The sequence below is a fragment of the Zosterops lateralis genome (assembly GCF_965231275.1).
Source record: "Zosterops lateralis genome assembly, chromosome: Z".
Classification (NCBI taxonomy): domain Eukaryota; kingdom Metazoa; phylum Chordata; class Aves; order Passeriformes; family Zosteropidae; genus Zosterops; species Zosterops lateralis.
Genome location: NC_139800.1, coordinates 18,715,825 through 18,743,790, shown reverse-complemented (window position 1 = coordinate 18,743,790; position 27,966 = coordinate 18,715,825). Strand labels below are relative to the sequence as shown.

Here is a 27,966-nt window from a genome sequence, read left to right as displayed (position 1 = left end):
CATTTAAGGTTTTGGGGTTTTTTTTAATGTAGATATCTCGTTGTATTGTACACACATTTATTTGTGTATATCAAATGGAGAACTAATATACACAAGTGCAGGTGCTTGTTTTATTCCGCTAGGAAGGTGTTCATGAGCAAGCAGATACACTTCAAGTTTTAAAGCTCATATGGCCCTTAGAGCGGGCTTTTACTTTTTCATGGTGAATTCTTTTGGTGCATAAAGCTGAAAGATGCAGATCATGGTTCTTCTCCCTTACACAAAATTCTGCAGCCAGTATACCACTCTGAATATTTTCAAAATAAACATTAGATAAAACCCCTTTTATGAAGGCTGGTTTCTATAGGCCTTGGTCATGCTAAACTGCCACCCCAGGTTTTGCTTGTATGTACTTCCAAATGGGATGCTGAATGTTACAACACAATTTTAAATAATTTTTTTCAGTGAAGCCCAATTTAAAGCTTTCCAAATGTAACTTTTAAATAACAGACTAGAAGTAACAAATATCTGTTCACATATATTATTATTAGTTCATGCTCATGTGGTATTATCCATCAATATGATGAACAAGTACTTATTCCCTATAAAATTACTTACTCTAATAATGTATCTAAATATATTTAATTCTAAAATTGAAAGTCCTTGTAACAGTTCTTGACTATTGGAAGCCATTGTGTTATTCACAGCTCAGTGCAAAGCAGGCTGCCTGGAATCCTCAATAGTGCATCTGAAGTTCTTTCTCAACACATTAAACTTAAGCTGTCTCTAAAATGAATCTCTACTTAAAAGTCATAAAATAATACACATCTGACTTCCTCCCTCCAGGGGCTGATGAGTCAGCTTAGACATTTTGGGAAGATGAGTTCCCAGCTGAGCTGTTGTAACCTCTGGCAGATATCATGAGCACACAACAGACCGCCTGCGGTTCCATCTAGAATGATCTGAAAAAGAATTTATTAAAAAAAACCTTGCTTATTTGAGCATATTCATGTTTTGAAACAATCCAGCATTTCATAATACCAAAGCAGTAGGTTAAAGTTTGGATATGATCAGTTTCTGGTTTAGGTAAATAGGTAACTAGATAACACAGGACTATTCACAAATATTTGAGCATGTGAATTGTGAATGAAGCCTATGACCCTCCGTGTCAATAAAGACAAGCACAAAAACACTAAAAAATCTGATGTCTAGGTAGGGCAATGTACCCAGGATGCAAATTATCTCACTCTGTGACGGTACACTGTCTTAAGACTCCATTACAGATGCTCAAAAAACTCTGAAAAGTCCAACATACCTTCAAACAGCTCATTGGTTATGAGAAAGTGGTTTTGGTGCATAATCTCTGTGACTTTGACTCGTCTGCAGAAAGTACTGCAGTTATACAGTACAGGTAGAACTGACTAATAATATCAGACACATAATACCACTATCACAGTATCTGCCTAAAAATTGCTGCTACCATCCAGCCACTCCTAAATGCTTACTAAGAATTTTAAATCTCTTGCAGGTGAAATGAAAGCTTGTGTTTGTCAGAATATTAAATATAATTTTCCTCCTTCTCTTTCATTATATGGGAGCATTTAAAATCAATCACAGAGTGTCTTTTTTCTCTGCTTTAGATATTACTAGTGCCTGCTGAAAAGAATACAGAAAGTCCAACAAAGAAGTTAATTCTTAACTTTTCCCTTTTCCTCAGTTTTAATCACTATCAAGTGCGCGTGTGTTAGCTTTATAGTTTGGAATCCTTAACAATGATAAGAATTTAAATTAAATTGACAAGAAATACCAAAGACAGCAGTTTTTCAGGAGTTACTGTGCTGTTGCTGAAGAGTAGTTCTTTTAAGAACTTTCAAAGTACTTCAAAATAGAAAGAAAACTCTTTAAACATTTTAAATCTTGATAAACTCCAGTATAAGAGAGAGTCCTAATGAAGCTGAGATGGGAAGTACATGCATAGTGGACCAGAAAATGTCCCTAAAATAAAACATTTTTCGTTTCTGCAAATTCATTTTGCATCTTGCTTCTGCATTTCTGTGTTATGATACAGAATCACTTTGATGTCCATAATTCACTTATTATGTATATCGTATTTGCTTTCTACTTCAGTCTCAAGCACTAAAAACAATTATTATAAAGATACTATGAAGATAATTATGTAATTTTTCATGTCTTTTACAGTGTCATGAAATACATAGCATCATCTAGGCAACTGTGTGAGTTCAGTTTAACAAGAAAGAAATTCCCATATTAAGAGAAGAAAACCACTTTGGGAGGGGGTGAGAAAAACAAATAAAATGGAATGAAATAAAATGCAGGCATATTTTGTAAATTCTTGTATTTCTTGTAAAGAAAGAGTCTCTGAGGACTTATGTTTCTTAACACTTACATACTCTTAAGGAGAGGTAATCTCAAAACTGAGTTATATCAATAAAAAAAAAAGATTACTTATTCACATATACCCTTTCAATGAAAAAGAAGGAATGAAAATTAAAAGTTTAAAACAATAGCTCTTAAAAAGCCAGGATCTGTTCTCTTGGATCTAAATGGACATTTCTGTTCTGATATTTAAAACTGACCTCTTCCTGTTCAAAACCCATGAGGCTTATTATTCTTCCATTTTTGTAAAAGGGAGTTCTAGGGAGTTCTAGTCATGAGTGAGATTGAACGTCTGAAGGTGGAGAGTGACTAGGATAGCAGTAACTAAAACGCGTGCAACTTAAAACCTTGTGGCTCTGAGAAGAGATTAAGATAAGCAGGATGTGCTAGGAGCCATTTTAAAAGTGCTTGAAAGGGATTGTTAAAACTGTTGTTACAAACTGGAATAAATGAGGCACAGATGCTTAAACTGAAAAGACAAGAAAAAACAACACCTCACACATTTCAGAATCTATTTGCTGGCTGCCAGCTGAATATTTGTATCAGAAGTCTCTGCAAATCAAGATAAATATTTAACTTGTACATTTGTGTTCCTCCACTGCTTTGAAATTCCCTTTCCCCTATTTTATTTTTTTTCTGAAAGAAGAAAGAGTTCTTATCATTAGGAAATCTGGGAAGGAATCAAGTTCCATCCAAATTTCCAAGTTATCAGAAACTGTGTGCTGTTTTTTAGTCACCTCAATATAAGAAGGATATAAAGGTACTGGAATCTATCAAGACCAGGATAATCAAGACGGTGAAGGGCCTTTAGGGGAAGATGTATGAGGAGCAGCAGAGATCACTTGGCTTGTTGTCCCTGGAGAAGAGGCGACTGAGGGGACACCTCACTGGGGCATTCAACTTCCTCTTAGGAAGGGGAAGAGGAGGTGACCAGTGATAGGACTTGAGGGAACGGCCTGGAGTTGTGTCAGGGGAGGTTTAGGCTGGATATCAGGAAAAGGCTCTTCTCCAGAGGGTGGTTGGGCACTGGAACAGGCTCCCCCAAGGAAGTGGTCACAGCACCAGCCTGGCAGGGTCCACAAGTGTTGGGACAGTGTGCTCAGGCACTTGCTATGACTCTTGGGGTGTGCTGTGCAGGGCCAGGAGTTGGATTTGATGATCTTTAAGGGTCTCTTCCCATTCAGGATATTCTATGATTCTATGATAAAAGGGGGAAATATTGTTTCCTCAGGGAAACAGTACTTACAGCTGTTACTTTTCATTACTTGATTCTTGATGAATAGTTGTTGAAAGGAAGGTTTATAATATAAAGACAGTATGTCTTTACCTAGCTACAGATGGAAACTAACGCTGTGAGCAACAAAACAAAGTTGCCTGATGTAGTCCATCTGTTAAAAAATCACACCTAATTGGCAGCTCCTCTATCTGCTGTAGCAGTTTGACACAAGCAGTGAATTTGCTCCAGAAATATGACCTGTCTTTTGCTAAGAAAGAAGAGCTTTTAAGTCAAACAGCTCTTCCTGTCTTGCTTTCTGTAAATGTGACTGCACCCCTGTTGTGAGTTGCATTTACTGAAGTATTGAGGCATTAATATCTTGTAGCTTATTTTAGTGGTCTTTTTCTCTCTGAGGAGCCTACAGTTTTGTTATGGTGAAGAAAGCTGGTAAAGCTGGTGTGTAAATGTTCTTCTGCTGATTTTCTAGTTGAGGTAGTTGTTACAGCTCATCAAGAATCATGTTTTAAATTCAGTTAGCCATGACATAATAAATACCTTAGTAAAAACATTGTGCACCAGGCTTTTAGTGTAAAGCTAGTCACTGATGTGGATGGACTCATCCTTTACTTACTCAAAGTAAAATCAACATCTCTAGTCATTTCTACTGAAATATACTGAAAAACATTTAGGTAATGCTTAATAATATAAAATTATTATATATAATTATTATATAAATTTATTAATATAAAAAGCTTTTGTCAAGGGTATTCCATGGCCATAAATATGTGTAGATACTTGAACTGGCAAAACCTTACATTTTAACAGTAGTAAGTCAAAATACTAAAAGGAACTACCCTATTTCTACCTGAAAAGGGGGTATCTGTATCAGATAAAAGTTACAGTCAGTATTAAAAAAAAAAAAAAAAAAAAAAAAAAGAGTCCGATTTTCATTACTTTAAGCAAATACCCTGAAAGGATTACACATTTCCAGCAAAACTTCTGCTTACCGGATCCAGTGCTGCTCACTTGAGTTAGTTGTTCTTCATCATCTTCATCATCACTATCACAGTTTAGGGGCTGAAAAACTGTTTCTGACTCTGTGTCTACTTGCTGAACATCTGGCTCTTGCTCAGCAAAGCTTCGCAAGGCCACAAGGCGATGATGTATTGCTGCATACAGGTGTTCAGTGTCTTTTGAGCTTGCCTGTAGAACATAAAATGTGAAGTCCAAAACAACTGAGAAAAATCTTTATTTTTAAAATTTTATTTTAAAAAATAATGAAAGAATTGTATTTTTGTATTTTTTCTAATCAAAATTATCAACTGAAGATTCACACTTAATAATTAACATCCAAATAATAATGTAAATAAAATTCTGTGAAGTTCCTTTATGTGGTCTGAGCTTTATATGTAGTTGTTGATTGTTTTCTCTATAGTTACAAGAAACATAAGCTTAAAAATTACTTTCCTTGAAGAACAGCTCAGTTTATATGGAGTACTTGATATTTCGAATGATTCCTGAGTTTGATTCTAGAAGTAAGAAAGCACTGGCATGTTAATCTATACAGTCACCAGGTAGATACTGTAGGGACAGACACCAGCCTCTTCAGTGACTGTAGAAGCAGCTTCCTGCAACCCTTGCCATACCCATACAGCTCTCACATATTGTGATCTCCTCATACATGTCAGAATTTTTTGGCCCAGTAATGCCAAAACAAATTTACAGAATGTAAATTACACACTCTGTGAAAACAGTGTGGCACATCTGGAAATCAGGACATTTATAATTCTCACATGCAGACCAGCAGTCCAGCACAGCCATAGTTAAGTCCCTGTTAGGAAGTGACAGACTTACAGTACTTGCATATACAGTGCATGGTGCTTTGCTTGTGTATCATATGTGACACTTCCTGGAAATTATGACTTATTTTTCTTTCCCAGCAAGCTGAATCCTTCCTAGAAAGATCTGCTGGGGAAACTGTAAACATCCTTAAACTCATGTGGATGCTCTCACCTTCCAACTTGGGACATATGTGCTATTTATTTGCGAATAAGTCCAGCAGATTTCTATCTCCAATTTACCCTTCCTGGAGAAAATCAGGGCTTCCAAGACTATTGTCTTACACAAGGCAATATTAAAACTCTGTATTCTTCTCTATTGAGAAATAGAGGTCCTACACTGGATAGATTTATTGCAAGTGCTGTGTTGAGAACCGTGGCAGAAAGCTGCTGCCTTTTACCAGAGTAACTTACAAAATTGTAACTACTTGTGAAGAAATTGTCAGCGTATTGCTTCCATTAAAAAAGAGCCACTTCTGCATATTACTGGAATAATATCCATTCCATTGGTGGTATGTGTACCAGAGTCTGAAACATCTGACTTAAGGCCAGATCTTATCATCACACCTGTTTTTTTGAAATATAATTCTAACACGTTCCATTATAAAAGCCATGTAACATCTATGCTGAACGTCTAAGCTGACAGAGCATGAAGGCCGTTTGCTAAAACTAACCTTCAGCAACCCTTCAGAATTCTGGATGAAGTGGGGTCTTGGGTGGAACTGTTGTTTCCCACTCACCTGAGTTAGAAATACTTGAACAGAATGGTCCACTTGATCTGTTGCAGTGAAGCACAGGCTCTTTCTGTTTGCTCTTTTTATAATCATTTGTTCCCAGAGTTGGGTGTTGAGAATCAGTCTCAGGCTACCTTGATTTCGCATAACTAAAATAAGAAGGTTAATACGATAAGCAGCAGCTGTTTTCTCCAGCACTTGTATTCAACTAATATTTTCATATTATATATTACTTATATTATATATAATTAATATTTCAAACCCCTGATATAGTGAGATTTTAATTATTTTTAATACCCAAATATGTTTGTTTCTTTCAATATGTCTGGAACACAAAGGAAATAATCTGCTGAAACTGTGCAATACAGTACAAAAACCTGACAGCACAGTAAGAACAATATTCCTAAAGAGTCTTGAAACAGTGCTGCTGAAAAAGCAGAACCAACAAAGAGCAAACTGTTAGGCTGGTGACTGAGCTGAAGACACAGTGCAGCAGAGTAGTTCATACAACCTAACAATATCTGTGAGTCCAATTCCTTAGTCTGCAACACATAGAACTTTATCAGGTAAAAAGATTCTCAGCAACTTGACGTAATATAACAATCTTCTCAGATGTAAACATTCTGAAATAAAATCTGGCCAACAACAATACAAGTTATTTGGTGTTTTCTGTGCGGGGTATTTCCTTATTTATTTCGTACTTAGCCTTGACTTCAACATTCCATGCTTATTGCTAGAGGTGTCATTAAGCCTCAGGGATCCTCTGCCTCTTTCAGTCCAGGTTAAAGAAAGCTTATTAAATACAAAGAGCTTGCAGTTAATCTGAAAGAGAAATACATTATGAAAACTGCCAGCCAGTACTAGTTTTATCGGATCTAAAACTTTATGGTTGTAAAATTTTTGATATGGCTTTTAGTACATCCATATGCATAGGTACAAAGGTAGATGTATAGAGATACCACCATTATTACTTAAAATGAAATGGCTCCTTGATCTGTGCTAAACTCTTTTCTCATCATCATCATTCATCATGAATCCCAGTTTACTTTTTCAATTATTTAATCTTCATTAACTCTTCATCTGTGATTTCCACCAGTGTGGGGGTGCTGAAATGTTATCATAAGTTTCTTAGTTGTAGGTTTGATGTGATTTGGACTTTAACCCTAGCCTGGTAAAGTTCCTGTCTTGGATTGTGCTTATCAGAGGTTGATAAGAGTTGCCAAGACAACTCTAATCCTCTGCCCTGGGTTTCGATCATCCTATTGTATTTTCCCCCATCCCATTGTATTTCTCCCCCACATGTCCAGCATACCCCAGACCCCAAAACCTTCAGGAGAGGTGTCTGACAGGGATTGGTGGGTCTCACAGGACCACATCCCAAATTCACCTGATTTGTTAATGTTGTGTATTGCATTTTGACCTTACCCACCTGGCTTTGTGTGATTGGTCTGGTAACTTGTGTCCACCCCCGAGATTTTGGGGGAACAAAAACCCCCTGTAACTGAGGCCGGGGGTCACTCCCCAGAGGCACAGGCCTGGAACCAGGGGCTGCCCCTGAGTTACCCGAATAAAACCTTTCTCCCTGAGCCTGGAGTGTCCCCTCTTTCGAACCACGGCCGAGACAGCTAAGGCAAAGGTGCTGCGGAGCCAAAGACCCACGCAAAGGTACTGTTGGGCGTATCACAGCTAGCAGGGTGGCCCAGCCGACGCTGAGCTGACCTGAGAGACAGATACGCGAAGCAACACACCAGCATAGCTAAATTTGTTGCAGAAGTTGTACAACCTTATTTCCTCCCTCATTACAGATGTTACGCAGCCCAGGATACCAGTACTGCTACTAGAAGCATACTGCTCCCAAGACAGTAAACTTTTGTGTTCTACTACGACACAAGAATTAATCGAAGATAAAATAATGTTAAGATTTTTTAAATCATAATTGATATTTTCTGAGAAAATAATATTTTGAAGTCAAAGAATAGCAAGATATGCCTTGCTAGGTTGGAAAGATAACTGCTGTTTTAGCTGAACTATAGAACAAATTACTTTAACAACACATTGCTTTTTTTCCCTAAAAACATTTTTCATAAACCCCATCTTTACTCAAATCACTTCTAGGTTTAAGGTTTTGGTTATCTAGTGTATTATGTAGATGCTTATAAAATACCACTGAAATAGTCACTTACTGAAAGGGACCACAAAATGAATAAATATAATATGAAAAAGAAAGTACCAACTTACAGAAAAGTGGGTTAGCTGAGGCATAGCTTAAAAAAAGGCAAAGATTTAAAATATAAATTGAAGTTATCTTCAGATTGCTGCATCTGCAATAGATCTAGATGTTCTTTTCAACAACAGAACTACTCACCATCAAGGTTTTAGGAAATACACACCTGCAAAACATTGTGTTCTGCTTCTTCTCCAGTTATAACTTCAACTTTATCTAACAGGATTTTCTCCACTGGCTTGGAAATACAAGCAGCTGCTGATTCAATTAGTGTTGCATTCCTCAACAAAGCTCTTTCTGTAGGAAAAAAAAAAAAAAACAACGAAATTCTTTCTATGCAGGGGATATTTTGGGAATATTTTTAGGATAACGAAACTAGTACACAGGATGTGACCTCAGTAATACCTGTGGTATCTGACATTGTTTAGTGTTATTAATAAGTTTTTGGCCAAAGGAACAAACATAAGAGGAAAAGGCAAGAATACAAAATACCTCACTAAAAAGGTTCATACAGAATTGAACAGGGGTGTTTATAGTTGCAGAGGTTTGTCCCAAGGGACAAAGAGAAACAAGGCATAAATATTTAAAAGGTGATTTTCCAAACTAAACTCATCTGATACATTGTTATGCTGAGTATACATAGCCCATTATTCAGAATAATGGTACATATACAATGAATATTTAACAGGATAAGATTTGAAACTAACAATGTTACAAAGCTCCGTACCTTTGCATAATCTATACACCTGTTCTGAAGGCTTTATTTTTAAAATTTTTTACTTTTAAGAATGTTTACACAAATCGTAGGCTCTAAATACATCTGTTAGTAAAGAGAAGTGGAAGATTTTTCAAGAAGGCTCACAACAGGGGACTGTTGGGGACTCCCTCACAGCCTCACATGGCTTGCTTAGCAGAAAATCTCACTGTGACCAGAGTCCCAAACAAGCCCCAAAATCTGTCCATACAGAACTTTCAGTCCCACAATTATGATCCAAAATAATCAAGTAATTTACATGAGAATTTGAAAAATGCAAGCAGAAGACAGCCTAAAATCAATCACTGTAATTCAACAATGTGGTCCACAAGGCATTCGTAATGGTTGCTGCATTTTTTTTTCAAACAATATATAATGATCTGAACTAACTCATAATATTCTGTAATATTTTCTTGAGTAATTCAGATCATGCTTTCTGAAGTTAGTCCAGTTCATATGTCATAAACCAAACTGTAGCTGCATAGATTTTGGCACATAGTCTAAGCGTGCTCATGACTGGATAGCTTGAGAATACATGAAAATTATTGACCACTACTCATTTGACATCCTCTAGAATACAGTGAAACATAATAATAAAACTAACTGTTTTTGTTTTCTGATTATACTTACTTTTTTGTGACCCGACATGAGCAGATCCTGTGGACATGGATGTTATTTCCCCTTTGTGTAAATCAGCTTCATTACATAGCTTGGGATGCCTCTCAGGACTCTAGAAAAACAGAGGGGGAAATTAGAACTCCTGTTTAAAAAATCACTTTATATCAAATAGAACATTGAATGCTAGGCTGAAGATCAGCAATTTTAATAGCTTCAGAGTAAAAATAGCCCAGATATACAATTTCAGTCTCTAGAGGAAGTAATATTATTATCATAGAATGAGTACATCATCCTTCCTCTGAGAAGAATGACCTCTTTTTATGCATCCTGGACTAGTATTTAAATCCACTGAAAAACTTAGATGTTAAGGTACCAGTTTATTTCCAGTTCAAGCCCATAGTTCCCAGAAGAGTAGTTTAAAACTCTCAGACACCACAAACTTAACCTCAGAGGACTTAAAAATTTCTATCACCTTCAGCTTTGCAGATAAATTTTCTTAGGCATGTCTAAGTAAATGCTTGTGGCTTCTGAAAATGCTCAGTGGCTCAACTCATACCTTATAAATAAATCTTGGCCAAAAGTCATAGCCCAAACCTATGGTTGCCAAGCTTTTTACCTAGCAGATGAGCATACAGTTTTAATCCTACTTCAATTGAAAACTGAATTTCAGTTCCATTTCCAGTGGTACAATCCTCAGCTTGGGAATACTTTTTTGTCCTAGAGTCCTTCAGGACTTAAGCTGCCGCACAAGTATGCACAATATGCTTTAACATGGACACTCTCTAGAGCGGGTGTCCAATTTTTCCTTCATACTTATTTATCACAGAATCACAGAATGGTTTGGGTTGAAAGAGACCTTAAAGATCATCTTGTTCCAACCTCTCTGCCATGGGAAGGGACACCTTCCATTAGACAGGTTGTTCAGAGCCCCATCCAGCTTGGCCTTGGATGGTCACCCTAGATGACCTCCAAGGATGGGGCATCCACAGAATTTCTAGGCAATGGCTTCCTGTTGTCTCACCACCCTCAAAGAGAAGAATTTCTTCCAATATCAAATTTAAACCTACTGTTCTTCAGTTTGAAACCATTTCCCCTTGTCCTGTTACTCTGTGCTCCTATAAACAGTCTCTCTTCAGCTTTCTTGTAGACTCCCTTTAGGTGTCCAAACTCTTTCCAGTTATGATGGAAGTTATCAGAGCAGTAGGAGCCACATTCTTTTATCTTACATTGTGGGTGTTCCACTTTACATGGAATAGATAAAAAAACTCTTTTTCAAGTCAAAAGAAGAGCAAACCAGAAGTGCATATTGGTGCGTGTTAGTAATTAAAGAACCTAACTGGGGTTAGTAATTAAAGAACCTAACTAGGGTGGTGAAGATCAGAATGCCTAACCCTCCAGCAGCACATTCTTAGATATTTTCTCCTCAAGAGAGATAGGAACCATATCTATTCACATCTTTAAAAGAAGGAAAGACCTAAAAAGAATCAATCTCTAAAAAAGTAATTATACTTCTAAGTACACTGACCTTGATAAAAAGTCTGCCGTGTGCAGATCCCACCAAAACTCTTTCAACCATGTTTTCCCCAAACACAAAATCACAATTACTGATGTTTTGTACACTTCTTTCTTTGAGCAACTGATTTCTATGGGAACAAAATAACATAAGAATGTGATTTAGAACTATTTAAAGCACTTTAAAGATTCACTGCTCCTAACATTAAAGGAAAATAAAAAAATAGTCATGAAAGTAATCAGACAAATTCTTTAAGAGACTCTGAGAATATTCTCTATGGAACATTTCACAAAAGGAACAGAGTATCACACTATATCTCATCAAGATTATTGAGGATGTTCCTTAAGACCAAAGAACAACCAGCAAAACAATATGCCACTTCTCCTCAGGGAATTGTCTTAGTCCAGAAATCTTAATGAGTTACTTCTGTTTCCCTGTTGCCTTTTGCTCCTCCAAAAGACTACCAACAATTAACCATCCTTTCAAGAGGATACAGCTCCAGTACTCTGCAGAATAATGTACATCTTGGTGCCCTACTGAGATTCCTTGGCCATTCTCCTTACCTTTTGGAAGGGCAGGGAGGCAGTGTATTCACATACACAAACCAATACTGAAAAAATGTATAGATATGATAGCAAATGGTTTAAGATGAGGTATAAATAAAACAGGAGAGAAAAGTGTTTCCATTTTTTTATCACTGGTTCCATAGATACGCTTAAAATGAGAAGAGGACGCAATATTTGCAATCCTTCGGTACTGACCAACTATATTTTAGAGATTACATTCAAGAATATTCTATACAAGTAGAATTGTGATTTGACTTGCTAATTACACAGCCACTTTAAATTAACAGGGTTCACTTTTTGTAAAAGTCACTAGAAAAGTCCTTGTAAACTCCTTTATGTGGAAGTTGTTCCTGCTGCTGGTTTGGGGTTTGGGTTTTTTTGTTTGGTTTTTTTTGGGGGGGTTTTTTGTTTGTTTTTTTTTTCTTTATGAAGGGGTTATATGTTGTTCATGCTCTTAGTAGAGCTTAATCCTGCATGTCTTGCTGGCACAGGCAAAACCATGCAAGTTCTTTTCACTTTCTGTTCCAGAAAGATGACCTGGCAGAAAGGCAACTTGATATTGTGTCACAAACTGCATACTTCAGCACCACTCAACTTCTGTTTCACAGTATTTATCACCCTTGGGAGGGCTTAACATAACATATGTGGAGGATATTCCTGTTAATTAATTGGGTTTGTTGGCAGAATTTTGATGATTGCCTCTAAAACACAGTTTCTCTGTTCACAGCTACAGTGTGCTTGAAATCTCTTCAAGGATGAAGGGTTTACGGGTACTACCTCTCTCAATCTTACACTTAATGTGAAAAATATTCCTTAGAATTCTCACACTTGATGTGTTGCTAAGTCTAGAAGCAAAACAGAGAAATCAGAAAATACTTGTCTTTTTAGCCTTGAAAGCTTCTATGCATGTTTTGGGCGATGAAAAGGGAATCTGAAGTGTGTTGATGAGTTTTTTATCCTTAAGCACACCCTTCACTAAAATTCACTGGAGGGTAACTGATTTCCATACTGATATTTCAGCTGCTGCTTCTAGGCTGCTCCAATAGCAGCTTAAGGACAGCACGCCAAAAGAGCTAGAAGAACAACAGTTAGAGGCACATTTCTAAGAAAAAAATATGGGAACTTGTTTTGATTATATTCAAAAATGTAAGAAAAATTAATCAGTGCAAGATCTTTCTTCTAAGAGAAAACTGCAAATGCCAGCCTTAAAATGTTATTAAAACCTCAAGAGAGCCTTATGTTGCTGCATGGCAAGAACTAAGTGTTCCTTCCAGCGATTCTCTGTGGGGATGCAAAGTGTTCTTGCCCCAGGGATGGCATTGTCATGGAGATAGAAAACACAGTCACTGAGATCAGGGAATGATCACTAACAAGGAACAATGGGAGGAGAGAAATGGATAAAATAGTCACATGGGATTATGAGGGGAATATATTTAGGTACTAGCCTTCTCAGAGTGTCCAAAAAGGTCTGAGTAGCCACCAGTTCCAGTGCTGGCCTTGAACCCTTTCAGTTTTCAAGCAAATCCTTGTGCAAAGTTGACTTGATATGACTGCAAGCCTGTGTTTTCCCACTGCTGTATTTCTGACACTTAAGACACAAGCTTTCCAAGCTCTTAATCAGAATCAAGAGCCTGAACTTTTTTCCTTTTCAGTTCATTATTATAGTCAGCTCAAAAAATTGAAAATTAGTGGTTTGGTTTCATGGAACATGGACAGCTGCAGCAACTGTAGAGGGATAACAAGGTATTTTCAATCATCTCGCCACAGAATCATGTAACGGAAAAATGAAGAAGTGGACGAGGAACAAAAAGTGAGAGAGATGTCTGCAGGCAAAGTAATCTCTGCTGTTGCATCTCTCTGCATTTCATTTTATAAACAAATGCCTTGATTGAAAATTAAAAGCAAGCCCAAAAGGTTGTTTTCTTAGCAATGAGGAGGTTCTAGCAATGTTCACTTACTGCTCAGCATGTATGCAGAGCTTAATAGTCATTTGTTTATTGTTGATGAGAAAACAGCTATGCCAGAAAGATTTTACCTAAGTATTTTACAGTATCAGTCCCTTAGTATGGATCAGAAGAATGGCACTTACATCCTCCTGCAATCTCAGAAAAGCAGCAAGCACCTGGTTGTATTTAAATTAGTTTTCAACTGTCAAAGGAACCAACATTTATCATGATTGTGATAGAACTATTATAGTGATGTTCAGAGTTCATGAGGCACAAACACCCCAAGCAGGATGTTTGTGGAAAAAAAAATACATGGGAAAGAAATACCATAAGTACCTTCAACTTTAAGTTAGCTTGTTGGCACTGAATCACTGTGTTGCATTTCTCTACATCACAGGAGAATGTCACTCACCGGTCTTTTCCTAGATATTGTGCAGCTGACAGAATGTAAATAAATTTAAAGTACCAACAGCAACTGATTTAGCTTTTCCAATACATGCACTACCATCATTCAGATTCTGCTAAAAACCCAGTGTGCTGTGTGGCTACATGTTGTCCTCAGAGGGCATCACAACAGCATTAAACATAATATAAAAGGTTGGTTCTTCCAAAATCACAGTGAGCATCTGCCCTCTAATGATGTTCTTTTTGTTGATAATAATTAAGAATCTAAGCATTTTGTGCATCTAAAAATCCCTTGCCTCCTCAGAACCCTGGCACTGTGTATCCTGACCTTTATCTGTTGGCCATCTAGCCCTGTAGAAGACTAGCACAGACTCTTCTCCAATTAACATATTCTGTGCCCTCCCTCGGTAGGAGGGGGAATTAGGCAACATTAGAAATCTATTTTCTGTGGCCCCAGTAATTTTGAAAAGTCAAATTTGGCACCAGTGTGAGTTTTTCTCCATGGTGGCCTTGATCCCTTTCTGTTGCCCAAGCAAAACCTTGCACAAAGCTGCACATAGGACCAGAAACTAGTGTTTTCCCAGTGTTTGCATTGTGTTTCTGTCACTTTTGAAAGAATCTTTTCAAGCTCTTAGTCAGAATCTGACTCATCTCTGAGAATGGGGCTCTTTCTGTCACATACAGTGTCAAAAGGATAGGGAAACATCCTAGTCCAAGGATGTCAGCTTCCTCACAGAAATCATGAAGTCTGTGCTGCACAAAAATGCAGTCACCACATCACAGTCACCACAGATAACTTTTCATGCCAGAAATTCTGCTTTGTAAATGAAAGCAGAGCATCAAATGCAGCATTTACCTGGTCTTCCAAATCAATCCTGTATTTTTTTCTTTATGCCTCTTGTGTCCAATATGCTGACATGTATTGGTAATTCCTCAAAAGAATGAAATTTCCTGAGTTTCTCTGCACCTTTTTTATGAGACGCAGCAGACATGCAGTCAGAAGAGAGATGGCAAACCAAAACAGTTTCCAGCTTGGTTGCCAGTGAGAAACCACCTGTCTCACAGAGATTAACTGCAGTTAAGAGTCCTTTTTTTTATGGCATATGAAGCTCATGCTGAGACACAAATCTTGGCACCACACACAAACATCACTGAGCCCTGTGTGGGTGCACACAGCTTAGTACCATCTTAGACATAGATGATGAAAGGACACGCCATCAGCCAAGTGCCAAGATGATACAGAAATATAATAAACAAAAATCTTACTGTGTTTTTTGAGAGTTGGAAAGACCCATGGTAATAGATGATCCCACTGCTGTTTTGGAATTTAGTGAATTCTCAGCTGATGAAAAAGAGCTGTCTTCAGATAGCTAGGAATAATAAAATCAAATGGATTAATTAGAGGTAGTATATTTTCTGCTGTTAACAGAGCTGCTAGAATCCAGAGTCACTAAGGTAGTTGGATAGACAGACATACAGATACAGATAATAGATGTGGTTGTTGGCAGAGCTTCCTCCAGCTGTGTACTAAGCCAGTGCCCTCAATTAAAATACCAAAATCTCACTTTCTAAATAGACAAAATCCAAAACACCCAAAGCTGATTTCCCACAGAACCCTGATACCAGAAAGGTAAGATAGCCTGCAGAGAAGAGGTATTTTTCAAGCACAGTCAGCATGAGTGTAACATTTCACAGTATGTCAGCAATACATCAATTCCACTGAAACTTAATGGGAACTTTCTTGAAAATCACAGTGGAATAATTTATTGCTTTAAACCAGCACTGGTTTGTTTGGTGTTTGGTTTTGGTTGGGGTTTTTTCCTTAATTTGAGCTCCAGTAAAATTATTTTTTCTTTTTACCTGAACACATGCTTCTTTCTTAGTCACTAGAGATACTACAGGAATTTCAGGACAGGTCAGGGCTTGTGGGGGCTGTAAAGTGGCAGGTCTAATGACATTCCACAATTGACTTGGTGACAAGGATCCTTGCAAAATACAAAGACAAAATATTTAAACATATACTTTTTCTTCACATCTAATTCATACCTATATGTCTTGCCTCTAAACTGAAAGTGTCAAAACATTTTAAAATAACATTTACTGTTATTTACTTGCTTCACATTCTGAAAAATTGAAATAGTTTCTAAAATACACAACTATGAACTGAAACCAATGTTTATCCTATCAGATAAAAAATTAATGTGTTATATACATAAACATTCTTATTTGTACTTATAAAACGTAATTGTATTTATATATTTAAGTATATCTTTATAATTGTATTTATTTTGTTTTAGATATGTCTTTTGGCATTTCAGATTTAATCCTCTATCTTCAGATGCCAAGAGGTTTCTTCATTGCCTTCTCCAGGAGCAGAGACATTCAGTTAGAAATGTGAAATTTCATTATGGAAGGTTATGTTCAATCCACTCAGGAAATAAGTAGTCAGAGCAGATGCTCAGAGTTTAGGATCATAGGACCACAGGACATTTACACTGACAAATAAGTCGTGGTTTGCATAAACGCATCTACTCTATCATTCATTATGGAAAAGAGCTGTTCTTTTTTTGCACCAGTATCTCTAAAGGATGTCTTTGCGGAACTACAGTAAATAAATATTACAATGACAGTTACCTTCTCTTGTACTTTTGATGATGTCAGAATTTCTTTGAAGAAGAGCTGAGGTCATGAATATGTTATTCTTCCTTACTACAGAAAAGGAATTTAAAATTGAATAATGAGTAAATCCAAATTTTAACCGTTAATTAGTATTTCTGTAACCTCTCCCTGTTTTGGTAGTACCTGAGCAATATTGCAACATATACATCTGAAAAAGATCTCCAAGATAAGTGTTACTGTCTCAGTTTTCACCTTGTAACAGCTGGGCAGACTTTGGCACCAGAGGTTTTCTAGCTATGTCACAGTCTTTTGGATATTAATGAATATTTTAAATGCAAAATGTTTCTTCATCTTTTAAAACTAAGTGTTTAGTTTTAAATCATAGAAACATTGAAATGCCAATGCTATCTGGTCGAGTTTTAGGTATTTTTAAGACGACTAAATGAGCCCCAAAGAGGAATAAATAAATAAAGGTACCCTGTCCTGTTCTGCTAAAAAGGCCTTCATAACTTACTAGAACAATGGCAGTGCACTATTGTTGTTTTCACTCTTTTAATAAAGATACCAAACACCAGTGAAAAGGTGATGGCAACCATGTTGTAGGAGGTAAGGGGGGTAATGCATATGTCCAAATAGCTGTGGAGCCAACCAAGGACTTCTGGCAGTAAATCACTGTGAGGAAGTGCAGGATATGGCTGGAGAAGGGGCCATACAGATGTAGGGCTGCACTGTTCCAGGACAGCCGTAAGCACAACATGGCACAGCACAGCAGGAATGAGGCCAAGAAGTGGGCATGGACTGTAGGGGTATCAAGACCACCCAAGACCTTCAAAGCCTTTGACCCATTTCCAGAAAGAACAAACTGCACATGAGAACTTATTTGCATAAAAAGAGAGAAACTCGGGGAAACCCTTCTATATAGAGGTACCCCCAGGAAGCCCAGGAGTGTGCCCCAGGATCTTGGACATGCCTTCAGCCAGACCAACACTGATGCTGGAACCAGGACTGGTGATCTCATTTTCTCTCTTTCTTGCTTCTCTCTTCTCCTCTTTAATCTTTAATCCTCTCTCTTCCCTTTCACCTTACTCCTTCATCCAAAATCCACCTCCATGAGCTTGAAATAGGAGGTCAGGACTTATACCAGTTTTCATGCCAAGTGTGTAATTTACCAGTAAAACTTTTTAAGCTTTTGAATTACCTCTGGCTTCTGTCATTCTTTTCCACCATGACCACCTACAAATCTTGGGTGCTGTCTTCCCCTTAAGGGTGGGATGCCACACATGTACCATGTCCTTTAAAATGGCACAACTGATACACTACAATCACCACTTTTTCATTCCAAGAGTGTGTTTTGTTGCTATAAAAATGCTGTGAACTCTTAATATTGTTTAGAAATCCTCTGCACCAGTGTCTGTCAAGAACCTGTCTCTGGTAAGAGACGTAGGCTAGGATTTGAGACCACTCCATCATTCCTGTTAGTGCTAAGAGTGAGGATATTCCCTGGGTCCCTTGTTAGGTGGAAGACAGGCTCCTAGGATGGAAAATTACACTCCATCACCATTATATTGCAAGCAAACTATTCATGTAATTACTGTAATTTCATTTTGGTTTTTCAAGTACAATTTGTATCACACTCTGTAAATGCATTTAAATGTTTTTAAATTATTCAAAGATTCCACCCCTGCTCCATAGGACTCCTCAAATATTAAAAAAATCTAATCTTCTATTGAACTGCCAGTCCTCCTTATAAAACACTCCTTTCTCTCATTTAAATGCCAGACTAGTCCAACACACTTGAGCTCTGTCTTGCAGAAAAAGCATTTCTGCACATATCTTTATTTTAGCTAATACTTGCTTTTCTACATAAATATTAATTTTTATTTACCTGTCTGGGAGGGAGGGAAGGTAGGAAGGATGTTAAATGAAGATGACCTCCCTCTTTTCTGTGTGAGAGCTGTATCTAAAAGAGTAAAAGACTGAAATTATAACTTGCTTGGAGAATAAAAAAGACCAGTTTTAGAGTTAGCCAGGCTGATGCCATGCTCTCATTGACAGTAGAATAAATTTTGCTACTGCTACCTACCATCTTTCTGAAGCAGACTATTAGTTATGTCTATGCTGCTGATACCAGAAGGTCTCTGAGGCCAAGCAGCACAGCCTGGCTTGGGCACACAGCTAATCCTCTCTGTAGCAGCTCTGTCCTGGAGACCTCCAGGTGGAGAGGTTCAAAACAGAGCCAGACAGTGACACTTAAAAAGTGTGGGCAATCCAGAGGGAAAAGACTCCAGTTCCTCCTGCACTTTGCTTTATTTTTTGGTATAGGCATGCCTTAAAATTTCTAGCATATCTATTCCAGCTTAACCTTCAGATTGAATTAAATTTAGCTTATCTTAAGTCCTATTAGGAACATTCAGATGTGATTAAAACAAAGGTACACTGTACACCTATTAATGCCTGAATTCAGAAGTATCTTTCTGGTATCATCCATATGTTAAATAAAGATTGTAAAAAACAGATCAGTTCTTCTGCACAGTAGACTCAATGATTTGTGTTCATTTCCCATGGAAAAAATACACAGTCCTTAATAGGCCTTCTCAGTCAGCTCTTGGCTGGACAGAATGAGGGGCACTTCTGGAAACTGCTTTACATTGTAAAGGATTGCCCAGGGAACACTGATGTCTTCCAGAAGCAATGGATATAATTCCTTTCCTTACCTCATCCTCCCTTGATTGTGTGAGCAATTCAAGAAAATTATACAGAATTTCTAGATTTTTCACTACTTTATGTAGTATTATGTAAGTATGGAAAAAACAATGTATTTTTAATTAAAAAGGTATTTACTGGAAATTACCAGCAAGTATCAATGTTTATTACTTGCAGCATTCCTACAATGCAGAAACATTTTTTAGATGGGGGAATTTATTATTTTCTTTACTAGATGAGAATACAGAACTCCAATTAAAATATGATTGGAGATAAATGTCATACCAGTGTTAGACTGAGAATCAGACTTCTGGAAAGTCAAAGATGATGATCTTGCACGTTTTCTGGAACAACTAATGAAATCTAGAAAAAATAAAATATAGTGTAATTGGCATGAGGCATCCTGTTATAATACTAAATTAAAACCTGAACAAAATAAATTCTAGGAGGGACTTACAGAACAGCTTTAAGGCAGTACCCAAGAGAAAAAGGGCTTTGGAATCTCAGTCAACACCTTCACAAAGCCCTGGGAAGTCTTCTTTATTTCTACTAAGTTCAGAGAACTTAAAGTAAGCACTTAGAATCACTTCATAAGCCCATAGGGTAAGAAAACATTAAGAATGAGAAGCTACATTATAACCTTACCCAAGAAAACAGAAAAATACAGTTAGGAGTTCATACAGCTGATGAATATGCTTGGTCAACTTTCAGGGCTTCTGGAGCCTGTCTTTCTGGTAAATATGAGAGGTCAGATGGAAGAACTCTTGAGGGAAGACAGGGACCTATATATTAGGACAGAGTAGGTGTCTCTATAACCCACAGAATATTAGTCTGGAAACTGGGATTTGCCCCTGCTCATAGAAGGAGTCCAAATACTGTTTCCACTGGCAGACCTATGAATAACCCAGTTACATTATGCTGTTTCAGTGGGATGGTCATTACCATTTTCAGCTTTGCAAACTGGGTCTTCTGCAGGCCGCTGGAAAAAAAAAAATAAGCATGGAAAAGTCAAGGAAAATAGAACAGTCATTTTCTAGACAGAAACACAAAGTATAACAATCCAGCATGTATGCATTGTCTTGTTTCTGTTTTCTATTCTTCCTTTTTCTATTTTCAGACCATTTATTACAAGTGCTAACCAGGGCTAAAATTTTATACTACTGCTAAGGTAATTGTCTATAGAATCCCTATTTCTCAACCATTTTTATCAATAATGAAAAAGCGGGGGAGGAAAGGCTGTTTACCTTCAAAGAGCGGTCCTTCTTTTCAAAAACAAATGTTGCCTGGGCAAGCACTGATTTCTCTGGAAAAGAGAAGAGATAATTTTTAATAACAATTCCATAACAGTATTTATCAACCAGAGCTTTGAAAATGCTGTGCAGCAACAAACAGGAGTTTATCCTTTTGTTACAAAGGAAGAAACTATAGAGATGCAGTGATGTACAGTACTTTTTTAAAAAAAGGTATGATCTCCTAATCTGAGTGTGAGTTTTGCCTAACTAGATGCTATGGGATTTGGCCTCGTATTTTCAATGCTTCTTAAAAAAAAAAAAAAAAAAAAAAAAAAAAGTGCTTTTAGCCTTTACAAAAAACATCTGCCATCCTTTAAGAACAGGGGTGAGAACTGCATCATTGAGTAGCAGAAAAGAGCAAGGATGTGAAACGTAAAATATTCCTAAAGGAAGAAAAACAAGAGAATGTGTTAAACTTGGCCTTACGGCTACATTCACACATTCTGCTCTTTAAGGCTCAGGTAAGTGGATGTCTAGGGTCAGTTTTAATGTGCATGTATGATAAATAAACATATGGAGCTCTATAGAGCAAATTCTAGTCTCAGCATACCTCTGCATCTCTTAGACATAACTAAAAATACCTTGGATCTGTGCTCTTTTCTTCTATGAAATATTTTTCACATACATTTGCCTCACATCAGATTTTATGTTGATTTAGGGTTCACTACTTCTACATCTCATACAACTTCTTCAGTCTGTTTACTTTGTTAGGCTTGTGAGCTTCACAGCCTGTGCTAAATTCAGACTAAATTTGGTTGTCAGTGTAAAAGAAAAAGCTGTTTTCACTGATTAATGGCACATTTATTATATGAATTAAGGACACAATTAATGAACAAAAAAGCAGACACAAATAGATCTTTTTTAAAAGACCACCGCATACAGGATTCATCTCATGCTAGCTTGATACATCTGTCATGTGCAGTAAATAGCAACAATCAGCTTCTGACTATGAGCATATTTTAGCTGTGTACTTTGGATGATAAATGGAAAGCTAAATGCATGTATTTCTCTCCAAGGCTGATAAGTACTGCATATGGACTAGAGTGACTGCTGATTGATTTGCATTTGATTGGCCTCTGGCCAGAGAAATCTCACACTTGGTGCCTTGTTAGCTGACATTTGACAGAATATTCATCACATACGCAACATTTTTGTAATACTCCTTTCCTCTGTTACCTCTTCAACAAAAACATCCAAGTAAAAATATGTGGATAGGTATTTTTTATCTAGAATTGCAAACCTATCTGTGACCAAACAACTCAAGCTTTAATTTTAAACTCAAAGGTTTAATAAAGCAACGTCATGGAGGAGTTAAGGTTACTACACAAAAATGTATTCAACTATTAAGGAAAAAAGTAAACATTGTTAAAATAAGAGCATGAAACTTTTACTCAAAAGCAGGGATATGTAGATAGAGGAGTAATAACTAACACAGCTTTGCTGATGTTAATTTTATATTTGCTTGGGCATTATGTGTGTGCAGAGGGCAGGATTTAACAAATTTAGCACGCTTTGCAATGAAAGTCTATTTCTTCCTTAATAGAAAAAGCAGAATAAAGTTCACATTGTTCCACTGAAAGAAAGACAACTCTCTGTCATTGAAAGTTGAAGAAAAATTCCATAATCTGGTTGCAGCTAGGGATTCAATGGCATGAGATAACATGAAGCAATTCCACTTCCATTCACTAGAGGGGAGTGGCACACATGAACAATAGTATTTCACTTTAATAGGATTCTTTGAAGAGAATAGGCTTTTTTTCTGTCCCCTTAAAAACAAACAAAGGAAGAAAATTTGCATTCTTACTGAATGAAGGAAAAATACAAAAAGTAAAGAATAACTGTAGAAACCTTCATATTCTTCTCAGTAATCCTCAAGCTCAGAAGCTTGTACTATTTTTAAAGGTACATTTTCTACTCCAAAGAATGGAATTGGAAAAGAGTGAAGTGCTGTGAAAAATGAATTGACTTTCTGTCACAGAGTTAACTTTTCCTAGAGCTAAAAGGCTGTAGGGGATTTGAAGGAATTAAGAAAGCCCACTACATTTGAAACAGCAGGAAGATTCCAATAATATTTTAAAACCCAAAGGTTCCTGAAGAAAAAAATCACAACTGCTTAATTACCAACAGAAGCACAAGAAGCTACAGCATAATCAAAGATAAATATGCGTATTTTAATATTGCAGTAAATATAAAGAATATATTCCACCTACTGCTCTTGAGCCAAAGAGCTGCCTGTAGATTTAGTCAGAGGTTGCTGAGGCTGCCACAGTTATTTACAGTTCTTACAGTTCTATAATGCTTCTATTCAAATCAAGAAAACCTTTTTGTAATTCCTGAAGCATACTCCACAAAGCTCATCAGTAAGATATTCATTCTTCAATCAGGCTGTTCATAACAGGGTTTTAAAAATATGTTTGTGTTAACTATATATGTATCCTAAGCGTAAATTTACATTTTCAGCTTCTCAGACATTCAGGCACAACATACCTGATTTCCACAGAAAAAGGCACCTAGAACTTCTTGTGGCTGTTACACAAGGCCATCAAGGAGTTATCACAGTTGCGCTGACATGGTAATTTTAACACTGGTCAGTACCTCTGCCTTCCTCCCCTTCACTTCCTGCACTAAGTCCGCCTCTGGCAGGGTAGCTGTGCTGGGTGAAAGAGAAGTGCTTCTACACCCTTGCACCCAGCCATGCAACGCCAGACTCTGTCCCAGGAATAGGCAGCAGCAGCCAAGGACAGGCACAGGCAGATGCAGACAGAGGAATGGGAACTTGTGGGCTGGAATCATTCCCCCTCATCATTACCACCAGGACACAGACAGACATGGGCTGGCTAGTGCCTTGTTCAGACCGGGCCACTCCAGTCCTCAGCAGCTTGGCACTTGGGGATAAAGGAGGCTATTGGGAAAGCTACCAGAAAATAATGCCAAATGAGCTGCCTCTGGCTGCAAGGACTGGAATAATCCACCAGCCTCAGCCAAGAGTCCAGACACAGAACCTGTCTGTGTGTGCATGAATAATCACCACAGATTGGGCTCTCTCGCCCTTGCTATAGTCTCCCTGAAGCTGTTGAATCAAAAATGTGTTGGCCTAATGTTTGCTGTATTCAAAGATCAAAACAGGCCTTTGCCTGGAAGATGCATTAGAAATGTCCAATTTCTTTGTCTGAGACCTCACCTGGATGGTGTCCTCACTCAGCCTCCTGTCCTGTACAGAAGCACTATGTGCTCATACCTGAGCTATCTGACATGGAAGGTGCCCAGGTTACAGGATGGAGACTGTAAGAGTAAATGCTGGCTGATGTCTTAGGAGTGTTAGCCAGAATAATACACAAGAAATAATTTAAAATTTCTTTTACCAGATTTGCCTGTATCCTAAAAGCAAGCATTGTCCATGAGATATAAGGGTCCATCTCTCTTTGCTGTGACATGCCACTCTTCACTTCCATTGCTATTGCCTTTCTAAAGCTATTGAGACTTCACAAAATATATACATTAAAAATAAGTGGGACACTGATGATTTTGAAAATTTAGAGTTGTTATTACTATTGTTCCATCCTGCCCTAAACACAGAAAAACGATCCTTAACCTTTGAGGGCTAAGGACACAGTGGAGAGAATATACACACATACCTGTTTCTAATTTTCAGGCAGTCCTATGCCTGAAATAATGCCAAAAGTGGTGACAGTACTGTTTCACTATTCCTCTCAAAAAGATGCAAAAAATCCCACTCAAATCTTTCAGAAGGTAAGATAGGAACTGTGATCTCAATAAAAGTTTTTTATTTCTGATGTTGAAACAGTAAATTTTTACGTTTTCAATATTAAAAGTTAAATCCGTTGCATCTTCACCATTACCAAGCTGGCCAGAAAACTGAAAATTCTTTATTTCATATCCATAGCAAAAACTTACACTTTTTTTTAAGTAAAGATGGACCAGTTGCCTGGCAAGGCTGAGGCCACCAGCAGCAGTGGCAGCACCTCTGGGATAATGGATTTAGAGAGAGCAAAGAAGTACTGCACAAGGGCAATTGTAGCTGGGAGAGAGGAGTGAGAATGTGTGAGAGGAACAGCTCTGCAGACACCAAGGTCAGTGAAGGAGGAGAGAGAGAAAGTGAATAGTGAGGCAGCTGTGTCCCTGCAGCCCCTGGAGGTCCATGGGAGAGCAGAGATCCACCCGCAGCCCCTGGAGGAGCCCACAGTGGAGGAGGGAGATGCCCAAAGGAGGCTGTGACCCACTGGAAGCCCGTGCTGGAGCAGGCTCCTGGCAGGACCTGTGGCCGATGGAGAGAGCAGCCCACACTGGAGCAGGTTTGCTGGCAGGACTTGTGACCACACAAGGGGCCCACAGTAGATGAATTCACGGAGGACAACAGCCTATGGAAGGGACTCAAGTGGATGCTCGTGGAGGACTGTCTCCTGTGGGAATGACCCTGTGATGGAGGAGGGGAAGAGTGTGAGGAGTCTTTCCAGTGAGGAGGAAGGAGTGGCAGAGACAACCTGTGCTGGAACTGACCATAATCCCCATTCCCCATGCCCCTGTTCCGCTCAGTCAGAGGAGGCAGAGAACGGAGGGAGTGAAGGCTGTGAGGATGGGAAGATGCAGGTTTTTTTAAGAATTTGGTTTAGTTCTTACAACTATGCTTTAATTCTAATTTGACTGGTATTAAACTAAATTGATTTTCTCAAGTTAAATCTCTTCTGCCTGTGATGGTACTCCCTGTCTTTATCTTAACCCATGAGCCTTCCAAAATTTTCTCTCCCCAGTCCAGCAGAGGAGGGAAGTGAAAGAGTGGTTTTGGTAGTCACGTGGCATTCAGCTGGGTTAAACATACCACAACTTTAAATAAATAAAACAAACAAAAAGGAAAAAAAAAACTGGCACAAAGCAAAACCAAACAGAAACCCCTTTCTTAATCAGGAAAAAAAAAACTCAAATAGAATATGATGCTTGAAAATTGTCTAATGTCCAAATAATGTCACTGACTTACAAAACCTCTAACTGCATCCAAATTTCCTTTACAAAATCCTAGTAAGCAGTGCACAACACACAAAGACTACACAAAAATGTGTAATCTGCTTATAATTTTATCCTATCAAATGATAAAGCTATGACATTGAATTATCAGGTTTCTGTGTTCTGATATGCAATTTTGGAAGCTTTGCACATTACTGCTATAATTTGCAAAAACAGAAGCAGAGACACCGATCTATTTTGATGTTACAGCTTAGACGGCTGGTTAGAGTCCCATAGAACTCTAACCAAACAAAGTCAACCAATAATAACAAATTCTTGCACATAAGACTGCCATTTTGAAATTTTGATTGTTCAACATCTAAATTAACTCAATGAGAATTTGGGAAGATGTTGAGAAGAAAAGTAAATTTAATGTCATGTTGGTTTACTACATCCCCAGAAGTAATTTTATATCACTAAAATAGTAAGAAAAAAACCACATGGAAAAACTTTGTCACTAATGAACATGTGCTACGTACAGCTATTACTTGAAAAAAAACTAAGATAAATTTTTGTGGCAATATAAATGAAGGAAAAGAAAGCAACAATGGACTAGCATTGAAGTGGGAGACACGGATCGAGAAATTTACATTGATAAATAAAATTAATAAAATAATAAAAAATTATTTTCACTATGCTAGATGATGATTTGTACATTAGTGACTTCAAGGAGCAAGAGTTAAACTATGTAATAATATGACCAATTTTTATTCAAAATGCTGCAAAAACATAGCAAACTATCAATACTTTAGACAGCAAAACTGCAACAGGCAGAAGAAAAATATATATAGTGAAAACAAGAAACAAGATGAATTAACAAAATACTTTGCTCTCTAAGCTTGGGCTTGTGTCTAAATATTGTTTCTGGCTTTTGATACAAAAAGACATCTGTTGGTATTTCCAGTGATGGACCATTTTCATCTAAAATGAGGTCGAAAATAACAAAAAAACCTTCTGGCTTCTGTCAAGAAGAAATCAAGAACAGGATTTGCCAAACTTGCAATAGAACCACAGTTTCTGGTTTAAAAATACTCATGGAAATAGGCAACATAAAACAGAGTCAGTTCAGAGCCAAGAGAAAGTGCCACAATGCAGCCAGCCAACATCTTGGGTCCCTCAGAGGCCTCACTACATAAGCCAGGCTTTCCTCGGCCAAAACCTAAGTAAGACAGATGGCATGAGGTAAAATGGGGGTGTCTTAGAACACTACTTCATGCAACCAACTTAAAATGGATCGACTTAAAAGAAGTATGGGAAAGGGTTCATTCAATTTCCCACTGCTGATCCCGAGTAACAGGTGTGTTCCCAGAAGTGCTGGGCAGCCGAGTATTCTGATGGAATTCACACACACAGCTGCTCAGCACCTTTGGAAAAACAGGTCACTAAGTAAAGCTCTAAATATGGATCTGGAAACTTATTTTCAGATTCTCATTTATTAGTCTTCATACTTTTGATTCTGCTTATGAAGCATATTTAATACTTTCTAAAACAACTGTCTTAAAAAATAAGATCAGTTTTAATGCCATGACTGGGTATTTTCCAAGCAAAGTTAGTTTTGTTTGTTTGTTTTTTGTGGGTTGTTTCTTTGTTTTTGCTAGAGACACTGTAATACAAGATTGATTACTTCAATTTGCATCTATATCTATTATATGTACATAATGAGTTTTATTTAATCTGTAAACACTCAAAGCAAAATAAGAAAATATAATAAGGTCGTAAATCAAACAAAGTTCTAATCTGGTCAAATCTCCAATGCTAATGAGAAGAGTTTCCCCTACACAAAGGTATCACAGATGCATGTTGATATTCAGCAACATGCAGCTTCAGTACCTTAGTCATAGTTCCAGGCCTGCATGTTAATGGAATCTTTTCTTTTACAATACTCCTCTGAATGTCAATGAATCAATAAATTTGCAACAGTTCCTCATGAATCCTGATTTTCTAAATATGTTCAATAGAAATCATTCTAAATAGAGAAAAAAATATTTTGAGTACTGTTAAAATAAAGTACTTCAAACATGTTTGACAAAGTTTTTTATTATTTGAACAAAAAAAAAAAAAAATGGAACCACCCATTGTTGAGAATTTTATTTCTAGAGAACTTAAACATATATCACTAATATTTGGCCACTGGCTGCACTTG

The 27,966-nt window shown here is 37.4% G+C and overlaps 1 protein-coding gene across 1 annotated transcript; it reads right to left on the bottom strand.

Annotated features, from left to right (window-relative positions):
• RANBP3L (RAN binding protein 3 like) lies at nt 1-25,341 on the bottom strand (the record flags this gene model as incomplete). Its single annotated transcript, XM_083883147.1, has 15 exons — nt 1-941; nt 4,600-4,795; nt 6,171-6,313; nt 6,866-6,986; nt 8,555-8,685; nt 9,773-9,872; nt 11,286-11,403; nt 15,457-15,560; nt 16,051-16,175; nt 16,825-16,899; nt 18,695-18,769; nt 19,798-19,875; nt 20,455-20,491; nt 20,757-20,815; nt 25,323-25,341. The coding sequence occupies 15 exons, from the start codon at nt 25,339-25,341 to the stop codon at nt 898-900; spliced, it is 1,425 nt and encodes a 474-aa protein (XP_083739273.1). The 3' UTR covers nt 1-897.
• Nucleotides 25,342-27,966: the final 2,625 nt, after the last annotated feature.